At 39.7% G+C, this 16912-nt stretch overlaps 1 protein-coding gene across 10 annotated transcripts in view; it reads left to right on the forward strand.

Annotated features, from left to right (window-relative positions):
- DMD (dystrophin) overlaps window positions 1–16912 on the forward strand; it is a 2133401-nt gene that overhangs the window by 1770799 nt on the left and 345690 nt on the right. For all 10 annotated transcript variants that reach the window (XM_017548497.2, XM_037745683.1, XM_037745686.1 and 7 more), the window contains one exon: window positions 15812–15958. In XM_017548497.2, the coding sequence (XP_017403986.1) occupies window positions 15812–15958 (147 nt within the window). The remainder of the gene's footprint in view (window positions 1–15811; window positions 15959–16912) is intronic.

The following is a 16912-nucleotide window of genomic DNA, read 5'->3' on the forward strand; positions in this document are numbered from 1 at the left end:
CTTCTGCTTGGTCAATTCAGCTGTTGAAACTTGTGTGTGCTTTGCGAAGTTCTCATGTTGTGTTTTTCAGCTCCATCAATTCACTTATATTCCTTTCTCAGTTGTCCATTCTCGTTAGCATTTCGTCAAATCTTTTTTCAGCATTCTTATTTTCTTTGCATTGGGTTAGAACATGTTCTTTTAGCTCACAGAATTTTCTTACTACCCACCTTCTGAAGTCTGATTCTGTCATTTCATCATACTCCTTCTCCATCCAGCCTTGTTCCCTTGCTAGTGAGGAGTTGTGATCCCTTGTAGGAGGAGAGGTGTTCTGGTTTTGGGTGTTTTCATCTTTTTGCGCTGGTTTCTCCCCATCTTTATGGATTTATCTACCTGTCGTCTTTGTAGTTGCTGACTTTCAGATTTGGTCTCTGAGTGGACGTTCTGTTTGTTGATGATGCAGTTATTTCCTTTTCTTGGTTTTCCTTCTGACAGTCTGGCCCCTCTGCTGTAGGTCTGCTGAGGTCCACTCCAGGCCCTGCTTGCCTGGGGTTCACCTGCAGCAGCTGCAGAACAGTATGGGTTGCTACCAGTTTCTTCCTCTGCTGTCTTTGTCCCAGAAGGATACCCACCAAATGTCAGTCTGAGCTCTCCTTTATGAGGTGACTCTTTGGCTATACAGGGGTCAGGGAGCTGCTTGAGGAGACAGTCTGTCCTTTATAGGAGCTCAAGTGCTGAGCTGTGATCTCCGTTGTTCCTTCAGAGCTGCTGGGCAGGTACGTTTAGGTCTGCTGCAGCAGAACTCATAAACTGCTTTTTGTTCCCAGGTGCTCTGTCCCAGGGAGATAGGGCTTTCTTTATGAGTTTCTGTTGTGCTGCTGCCTTTTTTCTTTTTTTTTTTTTCAGGGCTGCCCTGCCCAGCAAGGAGGCAGCCTAGTCACTGTCGGCCTGCAGAGGCTTTGCTGAGCTGCTGTGGGCTCCGCCCAGATGCCGTGTGAACTTCCCTGCAGTCCTGTTTATATGGATGTAGTTAGAACTGCCTCGGCAATGGTGGCCCACCTCTGTATTGATGGACTCTCTCTGTAATGGCAGGTTGCTTTGGCAGTGGCAGGCAACCTCAGCAATGGTGGGTTGCCTTGGCAATGGCAGGCTGCCTCAGCAATGACGGACTACCTCGGTAGTGTTGGAGTGTCTCAGTATTGGCGGACACCCCTCCCCCACAGAGCTGGAGCATCCCGGGTTCAGCTGCACTTGCTGTGAAACTCTCAATCCAGAGAGTTTCTGATTGCTGTTCTTTTGTAGGGGTGGGACCAGCCGAGCCTGATCACCTGGCTCCCTGCCTCAGAGCCTTTTTTTCTTTTTTAGTTGAACAGTCGACTCTATCCCAGGTGTTCCAGCCACCTGTTGAAACGGCGCCGGGATCTGTGTGATTTCCCCTGCAGCGACTCACTGTGCCAGCTTAAACAGCGGCGCTGAGATGCGTGGCGCTTTTTTTGCCCAGGAATCTCCTGGCCTGGCTCCCTGTTCAGTCCCCTCTTTAATCAGGTGAATGGGTGGCTTCCTGGGGTTCCAATCACCAGCCAAAAGGGCACCCTGACCAGTGGATTTTGTACGGAGAAACGCCGTCGGGGCGCTGACAAAGCAGCCACGCTGTCCAAAAGAACCCCCGGCCTAAACAGCCGGGCTGACGACCCGTGGGGCTCCTCCGCCTGGGAATCTCCTGTTCCATGGGCAATAAAAATGTGGCATCCACTCACCCTCTGCACTTTCACTGGGAGCTGCACCTCCGAGCTGTTCCTAAACGGCCATCTTGGATCTCAGTCAACAACCCATTTTTGTTTTTGTTTTTCAATGTTGAAGGAAGACATTTGCAAAGTCTTTTCTGCTATAAAACTGCCTAGGGTTTGGGGTTGATTGTTGTATGCAAGAGGGGTCTTGGTGAATCTGACCCACTTTGAATCTAAAATTACTGAATTCTTAGTGAAAAAATTATTTTAAAAAGAATTTTGAACTCTTTTTCTACTGAAATTGTATTCTCCTTTAGATAATGCAGCATCACCCCTGCAGATTTTTGAGGGCACTAAATCATACTCCTCTTTTGAAAAAGAAAAAGTCCGTTAGTATTAAATATAGCTGTTAGTCAAATACCAATCACTTTTTCTAAAGGGTAGATTTGGCCAATGACTGATTTTTTTTTTTTATATCACATCTGAGAACATTGTTTAGACAGCTTGACACTTAGATTAATTTATGTAAGTAGTAATTTATTCATCATTTGCATGTACTTAACTGGACATTATCATGATAGCAGTTGTCATAACAGACTATTACAGGATATGAAATTAGATATTACCTTAAGATGTGATCAGAAAAATCAGAATATTATCTTGAAAATATCAATTTTATGGTGAGAAAAATGACAAACTGAATAAACTTTTGACTCCAGAAGCTAGACCTTTCACAGGTGCATGTGTTCTTAGAGGTAAAAATAACAACTAATAATATATCCAGAGGGCCCATATTGCTCAAAAATGAATACATAAGACTTTCTTTTCAGCCTCAGAATATGATGAAAAGAAGATGAACCATTATTTTTTGAATTTCACAATCTAATTTTTAAACAGGATGTTACATACACTTTAATGAAAAAATCATTTTATGTTCCTTTCATTTGACTTTAAGTAGTTGAATATTCTGCTTTTCTGTTTTATTTTCAATGAATAAAGCTGTTTTAGAAAGACTAAAAACATTAATTATGTTTAGGAACTACAATAACCTGAAAGTAAAATTGGACATTGAAGGACATTTTGCAATCCTTTTTAGCTCTCTTCTGTGTATTATTTTTATCTCAGTTCTTAAAAAATTTGTATTCATCTTTGATTCATTTCTACTTTAGTATTTCTAAGTTAATAATATATTGAATGAAAAATCAAATCAATAAAAATTCATTTTGTTACAGTTTCAGCAGTGAGTGCCTTCCCCCTAGAACCAAAATTAAATAAATGTGCTCCATATAAAGCAAACTAGGTACAGCATATTGCATGGGTAACTCACAACCCTAGATCCCTCTATTAACCATTATTCATACATGCAGAAGTAGCTTAATTTGCTTTAATAAGTAAAAACAGAATCTCTTTGAGACTGCTATCTACAATATTTTACTTTGTCCTGCATTTTCTTTGTCAAAAATTTCATTTTATAGCTATGAATACATTTTGGTTTAGAATTTGTTTCTTTATAAACCTATATAGTAAGAGTCATCATTTAAATGAAATAATATTCATTAGCCTTAAGCCGCTTGATTACAGAGACTTGGTCTATTTCGTGCTATGTTTCCAATGCCTGAAATATTTTCTGGTTTATAATAGGTACTCAGTAATAGTTTTTGGAATAAATAAATAAATTTGTACAAAAGCATAGATATGCATGGCCCTTAGAAATTATTTTGCAAATACTTTGCTCCATTTGCCACCACCTTATTTCTGGCCATTGTTACTTCTTGTCTCTGTCCATGAACACTCTTTATCCCTTCTTTCTTCTTTCCTCAATGACCACAAGTTATGAAGATCTACTTGAGATTTTCCAGATGACTATTTCATGTCCAGAGGCACATGCCTCTTCTTTTGTTCCCCTCTGTGAATGAGTTCAGCCACCTGATCTACTCAGGAGGTCTCTCCTGACCTGCATCAACAACCTTCTTTTTACCTTCCAAACTCTGTGACTCAGCTTCTCATAATGTGGATTGCATTGTTTTTTTAATAACCCATTAAATCGTATACCTCTGCTAATGATTGTGACTCTGTTAAGAGTTCCATTTTTCCAGCAGATAATAGGTATATAGATTATATATATAAATACACACACACACACACACACATGTGCACAATATCTAGTGGATATAAAACATGTATTTATAAGTGAGTAGTAATTAAATCTAACTAAAAGAGTTGCCAAGAAAATGCCATTCCTGTTTTGCAGACGTCATTCTACATTGTAAAGGCCGTCTCATTCAAGACTCACCACAATCTTGATCCCAGAAAACCCCCATGATTCATCTTTTACAGCTGCTCTGTACTTCATGCTTTAAGTTAGTAAGCTATTTACTTTTCCTCAGACACACATTAGACTTTCCTATCTCTTACCCTTTATTTAAGTTCTGAACATGTAGCTTTCTTCCCCACACTGTGCTTCCTCTTTATCAGTTTCATGTACCTACTTTCCAATGTCTAGTTTGAGGAAAACTTATAAGGCCACATGGTAGAGGTCTGGGTGTTATAAGAAATCAGCTCCAAAAAGGTAGCTAACCAACAAAGGATCTTAGTCTGTGACTCTCATGGATAAACTTATTACCCACTGCTTTGCAGAGTCTCCCTGGAGTATCCTGAATAGGACCTTGTGTGACTTTGTATTCCAAACATTGCCTGTCACAATGCTTAACTGATTATAGGTAAGCTAAAATAAGGAGAAATATGTCTAAACTTCTCATCCATCTTTGTGACAGCTTTAAGTATACATGTTACTATCCTTTTTCTACACAGGTGGAAAATATTTGTAAATGAACTTTGTTACCATCTAATATTTGATGACTTCTTAGTTCATATCATTATTTAAGTGACTTTTCTTTAGTGGAAAAGCCCAAAAATTAGAGAGGCACAGAGAGAGAGAAAGAAAGAGAGAGAGAGAGGTCATCTAAAATCCCAGTCTCTTCAAGGGCCTCTTTGGGCAAATAAGAAAAAGGCACTGTTTCTCTGAAGAGATCCCCAGTCCTATGCCGAGGCTAACCAATTTGGTAGTAGAGCCCAGGCCAGATTTCAGTTGGATTTCACTATTCTGCTCTACATCATGGCCTTGGTGTGTAGTCTTCTAGTCTTTTCATATATAAATATTTTTAATGCTTTTATTCAGTGTTGTGAAAACGCCCTCCAAAAGGTACACTAAGTTGTACCACCACCAACAAGCAGAGCATATTTTCCTTGAATAGGCTACTTCCTCTTTTTTTTTTTCCACTTACTCCATTTTTATCTTTAAAATCCCTGGTAGAGACCAAAAACTGAAATGTTTTATTCTTGCCCAAAAAAGTGAGAGATGCTTCAGAAATTACCACATGCTCCAATATAAAATAAATCAAATGATATGGATAGAAATAATTCAGATATGGAATTTAAGGAAAATGACTGGCTTTCTCTTATTTAGGAACTTGGTGTCAGGTTTCTGTAGGAAACTTTGTGAAGCAATCTGAGAATAGCTCTTCGTCTAAAGTGTTAGTAATTAGTGTAGAAGTGCCTAATTCTCTTGACTGCTTGTTCTTTAATAAAAATGTATTGAGGGATTATCATGCAGTAGGTGCTGGCATATACTGGTAAAAAACAATAATACAGAATTGCCTTAATAAATTTTCTGGCCTTGGGGAGGAACAATGAATAAATGAATAGGCAAATATACATGCACTTGCAAATTGTGATCAGCATTAAGACAGAAAATAGGGTGCTGAGAGTCAGGGAAAAAGGAGACAATTTAGATAGGGCAACCAACTGGGGATAGGCCATCTTTAATAGTCACATATAACTGAGATCTGAAGTATATGAATAAGAGCCAGCTAGGCATAAAGCAGATATATAAAACTTTAACCAGAGGGAACAGTGTATCTGAAGGTTCTAAGTCAACAGTAAGTTTGGGACAGGCACGGTGGCTCATGCTTGTAGTCCCAATACTTTGGGAGGCTGAAGTTGGAGGATTACTTGATCCCAGGAGTTTGAGACCAGCCTGGAAAACATAGAGAGACCCTGTCTCTAGAAAAAAAAAAAAACTTAAAAAAAAATACCCATGCCAGTGGTGTGTGCCTGTAGTCCTGGCTAACTTGGGAGGCTGAGGCAGGAGGATTGCTTGAGCCCAGGAGTTCAAGGCTGCAATGAGCTATGATTGCACCACTGCACTCCAGCCTGGGCAACAGAGAGAGACCCTTCTGAAAAATAATAATAAAAAAACCTTGATGCATTGTAGGAACTCAGCATCTTCTAAGTTCTTGTTAGAAATGCCAAATTCTCAGGCCTACCTTAGACCCACCAAATCAAAAGCACTAAGTGGGACTTAGAAGTCTCTATGTTAACAAGCCTTCCACATGATGATGAAATGCACACTATTGTGTGGGAATCACTGCCTTAGACTGGTGTTTTGAGTTATTTAGGGGAGGGAGAGAGCAAGACAATACCTCCATTGAAGGGCAATGGTAGGTAATACATATGGCACACACCAAGAAATGATTGCAGGTCCAAATACTTGTTAAATGTAAATTTCAGGCAAGGCTCAATGGCTCATGCCTGTAATCTTGGCACTTTGGGAGGCCAAGGCGGGTGAATCACCTGAGGTCAATTTGAGGCCACCCTGGCCAACATGGTGAAACTCAGTCTCTACTAAAAATACAAAAATTAGCCAGGTGTGGTGGTGGACACCTATAATTCCAGCTCCTCGGGAGGCTGAGGCAGGATAATTACTTGAACTCAGGAGGCAGAAGTTGCAGTGAGCCCAGATGGCACCATTGCACTCCAGTCTGAGGAACTAGAGCAAAACTCTATCTCAAAAAAAATAAAAAATAAAAAACTTTATCCATCTAAAGTAACTTCTGAATTTGAAGATAAACATCCTCATGGTTGGTATTTTTAATGGTTTATGGATTATTACTTACTTTTAAAGAAGTTAATAGGTTTCATTAACTGCCATTTTGCTTCATTTTGTCACATATAATTAAAATTTCTCAGAAAATACTGGCATTTTTTCGGTTTCCTTAGCAACCTAAAGCATGGCCTGCTTAAATGACTTACTTAAGCTCATTAAAAACCTTTTTGTTTTAATTGTGTGTATTTTGCATTTAGCCTCTGTGAAACACTCATGAACCACCTTTTTGTTTTAATTGTGTCATTGGAAAGCTTGAAGTGTTTTGTGGGTTGGTTGTTTTTTTGTTGTTTTTTGTTTGTTTGTTGTTTTTTCATTTGTTTACTTGCTTTTTGTCTATAAAGGAGAGATAACTGGCAATCAGAGTTAGGATTATAGAAACGTGTTCCCAAGAACAGGAAAGTCTCTCAAATTTATTCAAGCTTCTTCTTTTTCAAATTGAACTTACTTTTGATTTTTTAAATTGTGGTAAAATATAAACTGCATAAAGTTTACTATCTTAACTATGTTTGAATGTATACTTCCATGGCATTACATACATGCATGTTGTTCTGCTGCCATCACCACCGTCCATCTCCAGAATTCTACTCATCTTGCAAAACTGAAACTCTATGTCTATTCAACAATAGTTTCCGCCAGGTGCGGTGGCTCACACCTGTAATCCCAGCACTTTGAGAGGCCGAGGTGGGCGGATCACCTGAGGTTAGGAGTTTGAGACCAGCCTGGCCAACATGGTGGAAACCCATCTGTACTAAAATTACAAAAATTAGCCAGGTGTGGTGTCAGAAACTTGTAATCCCAGTTACTTGAGAGGCTGAGGCAGAAGAATCACTTGATCCCGGGATGCGGAGATTGCAGTGAGCTGAAATCGAGATTGTGCCACTGTACTCCAGCCTCACTCTGTCTCAAAATTTAAAAAAAAAGAAAAAACAACAATAATTCCCGATTTCTTCCTGCCCCCAGCCCCTGGAAACCACCATTCTGTTTCCTGTCTATGAATCTGAAAATTCATTTGTATATCTTCTTTGGAGAAATGTCTATTCAGGTTACTTGCCCATTTTTTATACTATTGAGTTGTAAGAGTTCCTTGGGTAGTTTGAATACTAACTCCTTAGCAGGTGTATGCTTTGCAGAATATCATTTGGTGCCGCTGTGTTAAACTTGTTCTTAAAAATAAAAAATAAAATAAAAATTTTTCAGCCAGGTGTGGTGGCTCACACTTGTAATACCAGCACTTTGGGAGTCCAAGGCAGGTGGATCACCTGAGGTCGGGAGTTCAATACCAGCCTGGCCAACATGGTCAAACACTGTCTCTACTAAATATATAAAAAGTAGCCAGGCATAGTGGCACATGCTTGTAGTCCCAGCTACTTGGGAGGCTGAGGCAGGAGAATCACTTGAACCCAGGAGGCAGAGGTTGCAGTGAGCTGAAATTGCGCCGCTGCACTCCAGCCTGGGTGACAAAGCGAGACACCATCTCAGTCAATCAATCAATCAATCAGTAACTTTTCCACTGTGGTCAATACTTTCCTGTTCCTCATTTCCAAATTTTTTACATAAAGGAAACATGAGAACACAGAAAAGAAAGAAGCTGGGCACTATTAATATGGTCAAGGTATAATTCAGCTTTTATTTTAAGAACTTTGGAGTTATAAGCTTCATAGAAAATCGTGTCCTAAAAAATGAAGAATTATGATCAATGCAAAGAGAAAATGTTAAAAAGGAGAAGTTATCATTTTATATTTGGATATGCATTCTTTTTTGATACTGTGAAGAGAAACTAGAGATTTTTTTTGAGACAAAGTTTCACTCTTGTTGCCCAGACTGGAGTGCAATGGCATGATCTCAGCTCACTGCAACCTCCACCTCCCAGGTTCAAGCGAATCTCATGCCTCAGCCTCCCAAGTAGCCAGGATTACAGGCATGTGCCACTATGCCCAGCTAATTTTTCTGCTTTTTAGTAGAGACAGGTTTTCACCATGTTGGCCAGGCTGGTCTCAAACTCCTGACCTCAGGTGATCCACCCGTCTCAGCCTCCCAAAGTGCTAGGATTACAGGTGTGAGCCACTGCCCCCAGCTGAGATTGTCTTTTATAAAAAGATGTGGATTCTTTATGGAAAACACAGAGCAGTTATTTGCTATTTTTTAAAGCCACAAATTTGGAAGTGTGTTGAGTCTGAGAGAAAACCATAGTTAAAATATAATTACTGATAATTGCTTGGGAAATAAAAATCATAAATTTCTTCATGCCTACAAACTTGATATTGTTTTCCCAAAAACTTTTTTTTTTTTACTTTAACCTATCTTAAGTGTGTCTGATTATGCTAAATCTAGGCCGTGAGTTCTGAGTCTGTTTCATTATTTATATTGTTATTCTATTTGCTCATCAAAAGTGATCATGCCCAAATATGAAAGTTTACAAGAATTGCCATGAAAACTGAACGCAAGGAGACAATGAAAAGAAACTGCGTAATATTTTGGCTTCAGGCCATCACAATAAAAACTGTGGCTGGAAAAAAAATGCAATCACATCTCTATTTTTTAAAAAGTACGTGTTTTGATGGCATAATTTATGGTCAAGAATGTCTCTACCAGAGGCATAAGTGATACTAAAGGCAGAGGGTTTTATTCACTCAGTTTGGGAAGTATCCCCCTTGTCTTAGCTCTACACTGTCCTTCAGAATTTGGCAGAAATGAGGGACTCAACTTTTAGAGAAAGGGTGAAACATCCCAGTTTTGTTGGAGAACTATGAAATAACCCCATAGTGTTAGTAATGAGAATTCACTAAAGAAGTCTCCTGCAGGCCGGGTACAGTGGTTCACGCCTGTAATTCCAGCACTTTGGGAGGCCAAGACAGGTGGATCACCTGAGGTCAGGAGTTCGAGACCAGCCTGGCCAACATGGTGAAACCCCATCTCTTCTAAAAATACAAAATTAGCCAGGCAAGGTGGCGGCGGGTGCCTGTAATCCCAGCTACTCGGGAGGCTGAGGCACGAGAATCGCTTGAACCCAGGAGGCAGAGGTTATAGTGAGCCAAGGTCATGCCATTGCACTCCAGCCTGAGGAACAAGAGTGAAACGCTGCCTCAAAAAAGAAGAAAGAAGAAAGAAGGAAGAGGAAGAGAGAAGAAGAAGACATCTCCTGAAAAAAAATACCAAAATATAAGTGCTTGACAACTGAAGTTCAAGGGTAAAGGCTATTGGGCAAGCAGATGAAGTTAATCTAAGTAGTGGATGCTGCTGGTGCCCCAGCCGGATTCCTTCACTGGGTTGGTGCACCCATTCTTCAGTGACTCTGAGTGTTAACTACTTAAGGCTCACGGTTTCACACCTTTCCAGGGAACCTCCCTCAGCCAAAAGGAAGCCACCTTGCCTGGCGTGTTACACCACACCTTCTCTCCTGAAACCACCACTGGTACAAAGGGGCAATCGCTTTGTCTCAACATGGGACCTGCTGTTATACAATTTGTGCTCTGGAAATTCCCATGGGGCCAGATTGATGCTGGTCTCCAGCCCATACCACACCCCAGCTTGACTTTCTTGCCCTGTCTTTCTTGCCACTCCCTTTTTCTTAAGAGCACTCAGGCTTGCTTCTCTAAAACATGGCTTAAGGCAGTGGGTATCTGAAAGAAAAGCTGCACCTACATTCCGGGCACCACAACAGTCAGGGAAACAACCACAGTGAAAAGTCAAAATTTACAGATAACAATGGAAGTCTCAAAACCTGATACATTTCATGAAGGCTTGCTTAAACCTCAACTTGTGTTTCTTTTTTTTTTTTTTTTAAGACGGGGCTTCACCATGTTGGTCAGGCTGGTCTTGAACTCCCGAGCTCAGGTGATCCGCCCGCCTTGGCCTCCAAAGTGCTTGGATTACAGGCGCGAGCCACCATGTCCAGCCCATGTTTCTTTTTAATTGCTTCAACAGCATTTGAGTAGCTCCTTCCACCCAGGTATTTGAGAGATTCCAGGAGCCTCTGATCCTCTAGAAAATGCAAGATACAGTCTTTGACTTTCTTGGCCACATGAGAATGATGTATCTGCTGACAAATGCAGAAGCTGCAAAACATAGCTGGGCCATACCTGCTGCCAACTCCTGGGTAACTGCATTCTGCAAGGGCTTCCCTGAACCACATGGAAGAGCCCCAGGATAAGTACTAAAGACCAATATTCATAGGAACTGATTTCTAATTCCTCATCCTTGGCTTTTCATGACAAGCTCGGCATGAAGGATGCTGGAACTTTTCCTATCACCTCCTCTTTTTAGGCTTCTTTTCAAGAGTCTTGGTTAACAAACATTTGTTTGACAAGGATTCACTGTAGACAGCGATGCCGGTCCCTTCTGAAGTAATATTTGTAATATAAATTTCTCTGCAGAGTGTCTGTAGGCCAAGAATAAAACTTCATTGTTGGACCCTAGTAATTTTGAATTCCTAGTAAGTGAGATAGGACCTCTATGAGTTAGCAGGTTAAGATTTTAGGAGGAATATTTAATATCCCTAAGAAGGGAAGTTTTACAAGTGCTGAGTAGCATTACATATGTGTGTGTGTGTGTGTGTGTGTACATATATATATATATATATATATATATATAATACCACTTATAAATAAACTCATAAGTGCCAAATCCAGTATAGCTAATTCGAGCATCCCAGAGTCTCCCCTCTCTCTGCTTGTTTCTGCAGCTGCTTTTGCTGTGGCCTTTTAAGGGTTGTCCTGGACTTCCACATTTGACCCCTCTACTTTCTCTCCATCTACAAGCTTCATTTTGCTTTGCTGTCCTCCTCATCCAGTTTAGATTGTACAGTAGGTTTTTCAATGGCATGCTGGCTAATATTGAAACTCCCTTATCCCTAAATGTGTGAGCCACAATCATCTGCTGAAACCCCAAACCTGGATCAGCTGTTTTCTCCGTGCTTGCATACAACACTGTCGGAGGAAATGAGACATTCAGGCAGACTGATTCTGCTAAAAAATGTTGAACTTCATCCTCAAGTGGGCCCTCAACACTGTTTGCCAACCTCGTTACATTTCTTAGGTCAACTCCCTCTCACACTCTCTATTACGATTAATTCAAATGTCCCCACTTACCCTTAATTCATGTTTTCATTCAAGGACTATTCATTGCACACCAGGCACTGCGTGCTATGCCAGGCACTTCAGACTATGCCAGGTCTGTTGATTCCTACTACTTCACAGAGGAAATAAAACCCCTCAAAGCAGAATTCCCTCAATTTACTTTTTCCCGTCTTTTAAACTGACCTTCTGTGCTTTGCAGTAGTAATGCTCTCTTAACTGTCAAGTCAAAATTCCTCCCTCAAAATGAGATTCCCTTGTTAATAGATACTTCCTTTCTTTTCTTAGAAAAGTAGTAGATGACTATAATTTTAAATATGTGTTTGGACAAATCCTTAGGTACATAGCGATAAGCAAAGATCTGACAGGCAGAAAAAAACATGATATCAGATGTACGTATCATTCTAAATCAGTACTTTTGTATCTATAATAAGACAACATTTAATGAACTGAAAATTCTGCCTGCGTGAAACTAGTCACAATCAAATTAGACTTGGTTTGCTCTCTCATGGAGAACATGTTCCAGATGTTTAAGTGATTCAAGGAAAACCCACAGTATAAAGGCTTTCTGAATTTAGGGATTCAGGTTAAACTGAACGTTTGGCTTTTTTTTTTTTCTTTTTCTTTCTGGGTTTTTTGTTTGTTTCTTTGTTTTTTTGTTTTTTTGTTTTTTTGTTTTGAGACAGAGTCTCACTGGGTCAACCAGGCTGGAGTGAGTGCCGTGGCAAATTCTCAGCTCAGTGAAACCTCCACCTCCCGGGTTCAAGCGATACTCATGCCTCAGCCTCCCGAGTAGCTGGGACTACAGGTGTGCACCACCACACCCGGATAATTTTTCTATTTTTAGCAAAGACGGGGTTCCACCATGGTAGCCAGGTTGGTCTCAAACTGCTGACCTCAGATGATCCACCCATCCTCCGGCTTTGGCCTCCCAAAGTGCTGGGATTACAGGTGTGAGCCACCACACCCGGCCTGGGTTGTTTTCTTAATCTTTAGCAGTTGTTTTGTTCACAACTACTTCAACAATATTTCTTTTTTTTTGAAGCAAATTTCTGGAATATTTGGCCTGGTTTTTATAGAAATAACTTTTCTCTTTTTAAGCTAAAATTTTTATGATTTAGGAAATCTTTATTAAATTAAGTAATCACAATAGTAACTGGCAACGATAGGTTTGAGAACATACACACAACTGACAGTTGTAACATATACACAACTAACAAGTCAACTAATGGGAGCAGAAGGCCTACACATACTGGCAGGCACTTCCAACATTTTACTGAGGCTGTGAGAGGTTCCCATCACTGTTGTTTCACAAACAGAATGAAGACTTTGGCTAATTTGGTGAGTCTTAAGTGGACATTAGTTAAGATAACTTCCATTATCATTGCTTGAAAGGAGCAAAAAAAGAAATCACAAGATCTTATGGTAAAGCTTACAGAAGAAACGTAAATTTTAAAAAGAAAGAAAAAGAGGAAAAGGGAGAGTGTTGCAATTAACTATGAGTACCAAAACTTACTTTTGAATCCCCTTCAACCTCCAAATATTGATGCAGGATTAAAATGTGTGCCCAGGACTTTGGGGGAGAAAATGAAAATCAAAATATTCTAATAAGAGACATTTGAAAATGTACGTTGTGTCACCTAAAGGGAACTGAAATCTAGCTAAGACTTAACAGGTGGGATAATCAACTTAATGGCTTGAGAATCTTGCTTGTAAAGTGAGTTGATTAGCACAAAGGACTCACCTGTAGTATTGAAGGATGCTGCCTGCTGGCTTGCCCTCGCTGCAGAGGTTCCTGTTTATAGTTTCCCCTCACATATTTATTTGTGGGTACTAGAAATGCACATTATTATCCAGAAGAGAGTGGTTTCATTTTGTAACCATTGTCCTTGTCCAAGTTTCCTCCACTGACATTTAAGAAATCTGTTTTCTAACCTTTCTATTATGCAAAACAAAATTGTTATGGATCATTTCCTTTTAGAGATAAGTATTCATATATATGAATTTAAAGTGCCTTTCTCCACGGGCACTTCTTCTGATTCTTTTAATCCATGTATTTATTCATAAGGAAATAGAATAATATTTACTATCAACCACTATAAATTTTTCTGAATTTCACACCGATTCCAATGACATTCCACTAACACAAAGTTGAATAAAGATGAATACATCGCATATGAATTTTTGCATGTGTATGGTCTGAAGGGGTTCTCTTTTGTTTGTTTTCATTAATTTATAATTCACATACTTTAAAATTCACTCTTTTAAAGTGTACAGTTCAATGGTGTTTAGTATATTTACAAGGCTATACCACCATCACCATTGTTTAATACCAGAACATTGTCATTATCCTCCAAAAGAAATCCCGTGATTGCCTAATATAATGTTTCTAATGACCAGTTTTTAAAACTTTATGTTCAACAGAGTGATTATCACAATGTCTTGTATTATCTAAGAACCTTATAACAATGCCTTGTATTATCTAAGTGACTGACACAATGTCTTGGATTATCTAAGAATCTTATACTCTATACAACGCCACATTTTAGTGGTGAAGTATTGAGGTTGATTTGAAAGGATAATGTCATTCTTATTTTCTGAATGTCCATCCTTGCTCCTTTTATTTGGACTGGGAGAATGTGCAAGCCTTATAAATGAGGTCATTGTAAGCAATGGTTTCATCATTGTAGTGAACCAGATGGAGAAATAGCACCTGCCCAAATCAAGCAAGTCAAAACAACACATGTAGTCTACTAAGTGAAACTGTCCTTGTACACAGACATTATATTACACAAACTGTTCTCCTAAGTGAGAGAATTCGTCCCTTAGAAATTGCTTATTGTAACATTTGGACATCATGCATCATGTTAAATATCCATAAACGCCATCTCAATAGGATGGATATGATGCATGGTAATATCCTCCCCATATCTGCATAGGGTTCTTCTGCTTAACAGATTGCTGTGATGTATTGCATCAGAGACTTCTGCTCTAGTGCTTCAGAGACAGCTGAGAAGCCTCACGGGAGCCTTTTGAAGTCATTGCTACAAGGACTAAAATACCAGATCAGGAAGCCATTCTTAGGACTTGACAAAATACCCTACTCCCTAAATGAAGCTATTACGATGTGATTGGTACAATGTATGCATGCAATATTGTGTGACTGAACGTATCTTTCTATTGTGAAAAATAAGGATCCATTTCTGGTTGGGAAATGAGTAGAATTTAGAATCCAGTGGCAATATATTTTTTCTGATACTTTGCCAATCCAGAATTTCTTCAAGGAAGCATATAATGCAATAGTTAGGAATATGTATTCTAGAGACAGGCAAACCTGCGTATATGTATCCCAGGTTCCTCAATTTTTCCCATGAGAGCTTGACAAGTTGCAAGTTTTAACTTCTGCAAGTTTGTTTTCTCATGCATAAAATTAGAATTCTCCAACTACTGGCCTCATAGGATTGTTGGGTAGAAATAAGATCTGTTTATGTGTGCATAGAGCTCATTATGGCATTAGGTACCTAGGAAGTGCTCAACAAATAGTAGTTATCATTATTCATCCATTAGCAAATATCCATTGTTATAATACTACCATGATAGACTGTCTTAGTCTGTTCCAGCTGCTATAATAGAAATCCCATAAACTGGTTAGCTTGTGAAACAATAAAAACTTATTTCTCACTGTTCTGGAGGTTGAAAAGTCCAAGATCAAAATACCAGCAGATTTGATGTCTGGGGAGGGCCCATTCCTCATAGACAACATCTTCTCACTGCACCCTCACATGCTGAGAGGAGCTAGCTAGCTCTCTGAAGTCTCATTTGTAAGGGGACTAATGCCAAAATTCACCTCTCAAAAGTCCCCATCTCCTAATACCATCGCTTTAGGTGTTAGGATTTCTTTTCCTTTTTATATTTTAGGATTTCAACCTAGGAATTTGAGAAGAGACACAGGCATTTAAACCATAGCACAGAGCAAACATTACCGACACTGCACCCTAAAGAGAATAAGATATCTTGTAGTTCCCAGGTATCAGTTCTTTGTGTTAAATATTCTCATCTTCCAATTTGCTTTTGATTATTTCACACAGGCACTTCGAGGAGAAGTTGCACCTCTGAGAGAGAACGTGGGGCACGTGAATGACCTTGCTCGCCAGCTTTCCACTTTGGGCATTCAGCTCTCACCATATAACCTCAGCACTCTGGAAGACCTGAACACCAGATGGAAGCTTCTGCAGGTAAGCACATTGAAAACATTGTCCTTTGTTGCAGCAAAATAATATACAGATAAAATTAGTAAAGAACAATGAAGCTACTTTTTTCATTTAATGTCCATGGTAATATTTGCGAGGATAGGATTAGGATATTTTATATTAGTTTATAATCCCCATCTAAATGTATTCAAGTTATTAATATTAATTTTGGAAGCTATGGAAAGTTAGACTTTGGTATGTGTCTTAGTCTGTTTAGTGTTGCTATAAAGGAATACTTGAGGCTGGGTAATTCATAAAGCAAAGGGGTTTATTTGGTTCAATTCTTCAGGCTGTACAAGCAACTGCTTTTGGTGAGGGCCTTGGGCTGCTCCCACCCATAGTAGAAGGCAAAGGGGAGCTGGTGTACAAACATCACATGGTGAGAGAAGAGGAGAAAAAGAGGGGAAGGAGGTGCCAGTTCTCAAGAAAACTGCTAGCACAAGAACGCACTCGCTGCCATGATAATGGCACCAAGCCATTCATAAGGGATTCACTCCTACAACCCAGACACATTCCACTAGGCCCACCTCTAACACTGGGGATCATATTTCAACATGAGAGTTAGAGGGAACAAACATCCAAACTCTGTGTAGCAGTATGTCTTACAATAAACAGAAAATAATGCTGAATCATGATGAAAGAAGTGAATTGCCACCATGAAATTCCTTTGTACTATTATTGCTTGGATTCTTTGTCTGTTTGTTTTACTTTAAGTTCTGGGGTACATGTGCAGATCGTGCAGGATTGTTACATAGGTATACACATGCCATGGTGGTTTGCTGCCTCCATCCCCCCATCATCTACATTAGGTATTCTCCTAATGTTATCCCTCCCCAATCTCCCCACCCCCTACTATCCCTCCCCTAGCCCCCCATCCCGCAACAGACCCCAGTATGTGATGTTCCCCTCCCTGTGTCCATGTGTTCTCATTGTTCAACA

The sequence above is a fragment of the Cebus imitator genome, unplaced genomic scaffold (assembly GCF_001604975.1).
Source record: "Cebus imitator isolate Cc_AM_T3 unplaced genomic scaffold, Cebus_imitator-1.0 Scaffold208, whole genome shotgun sequence".
NCBI lineage: Eukaryota > Metazoa > Chordata > Mammalia > Primates > Cebidae > Cebus > Cebus imitator.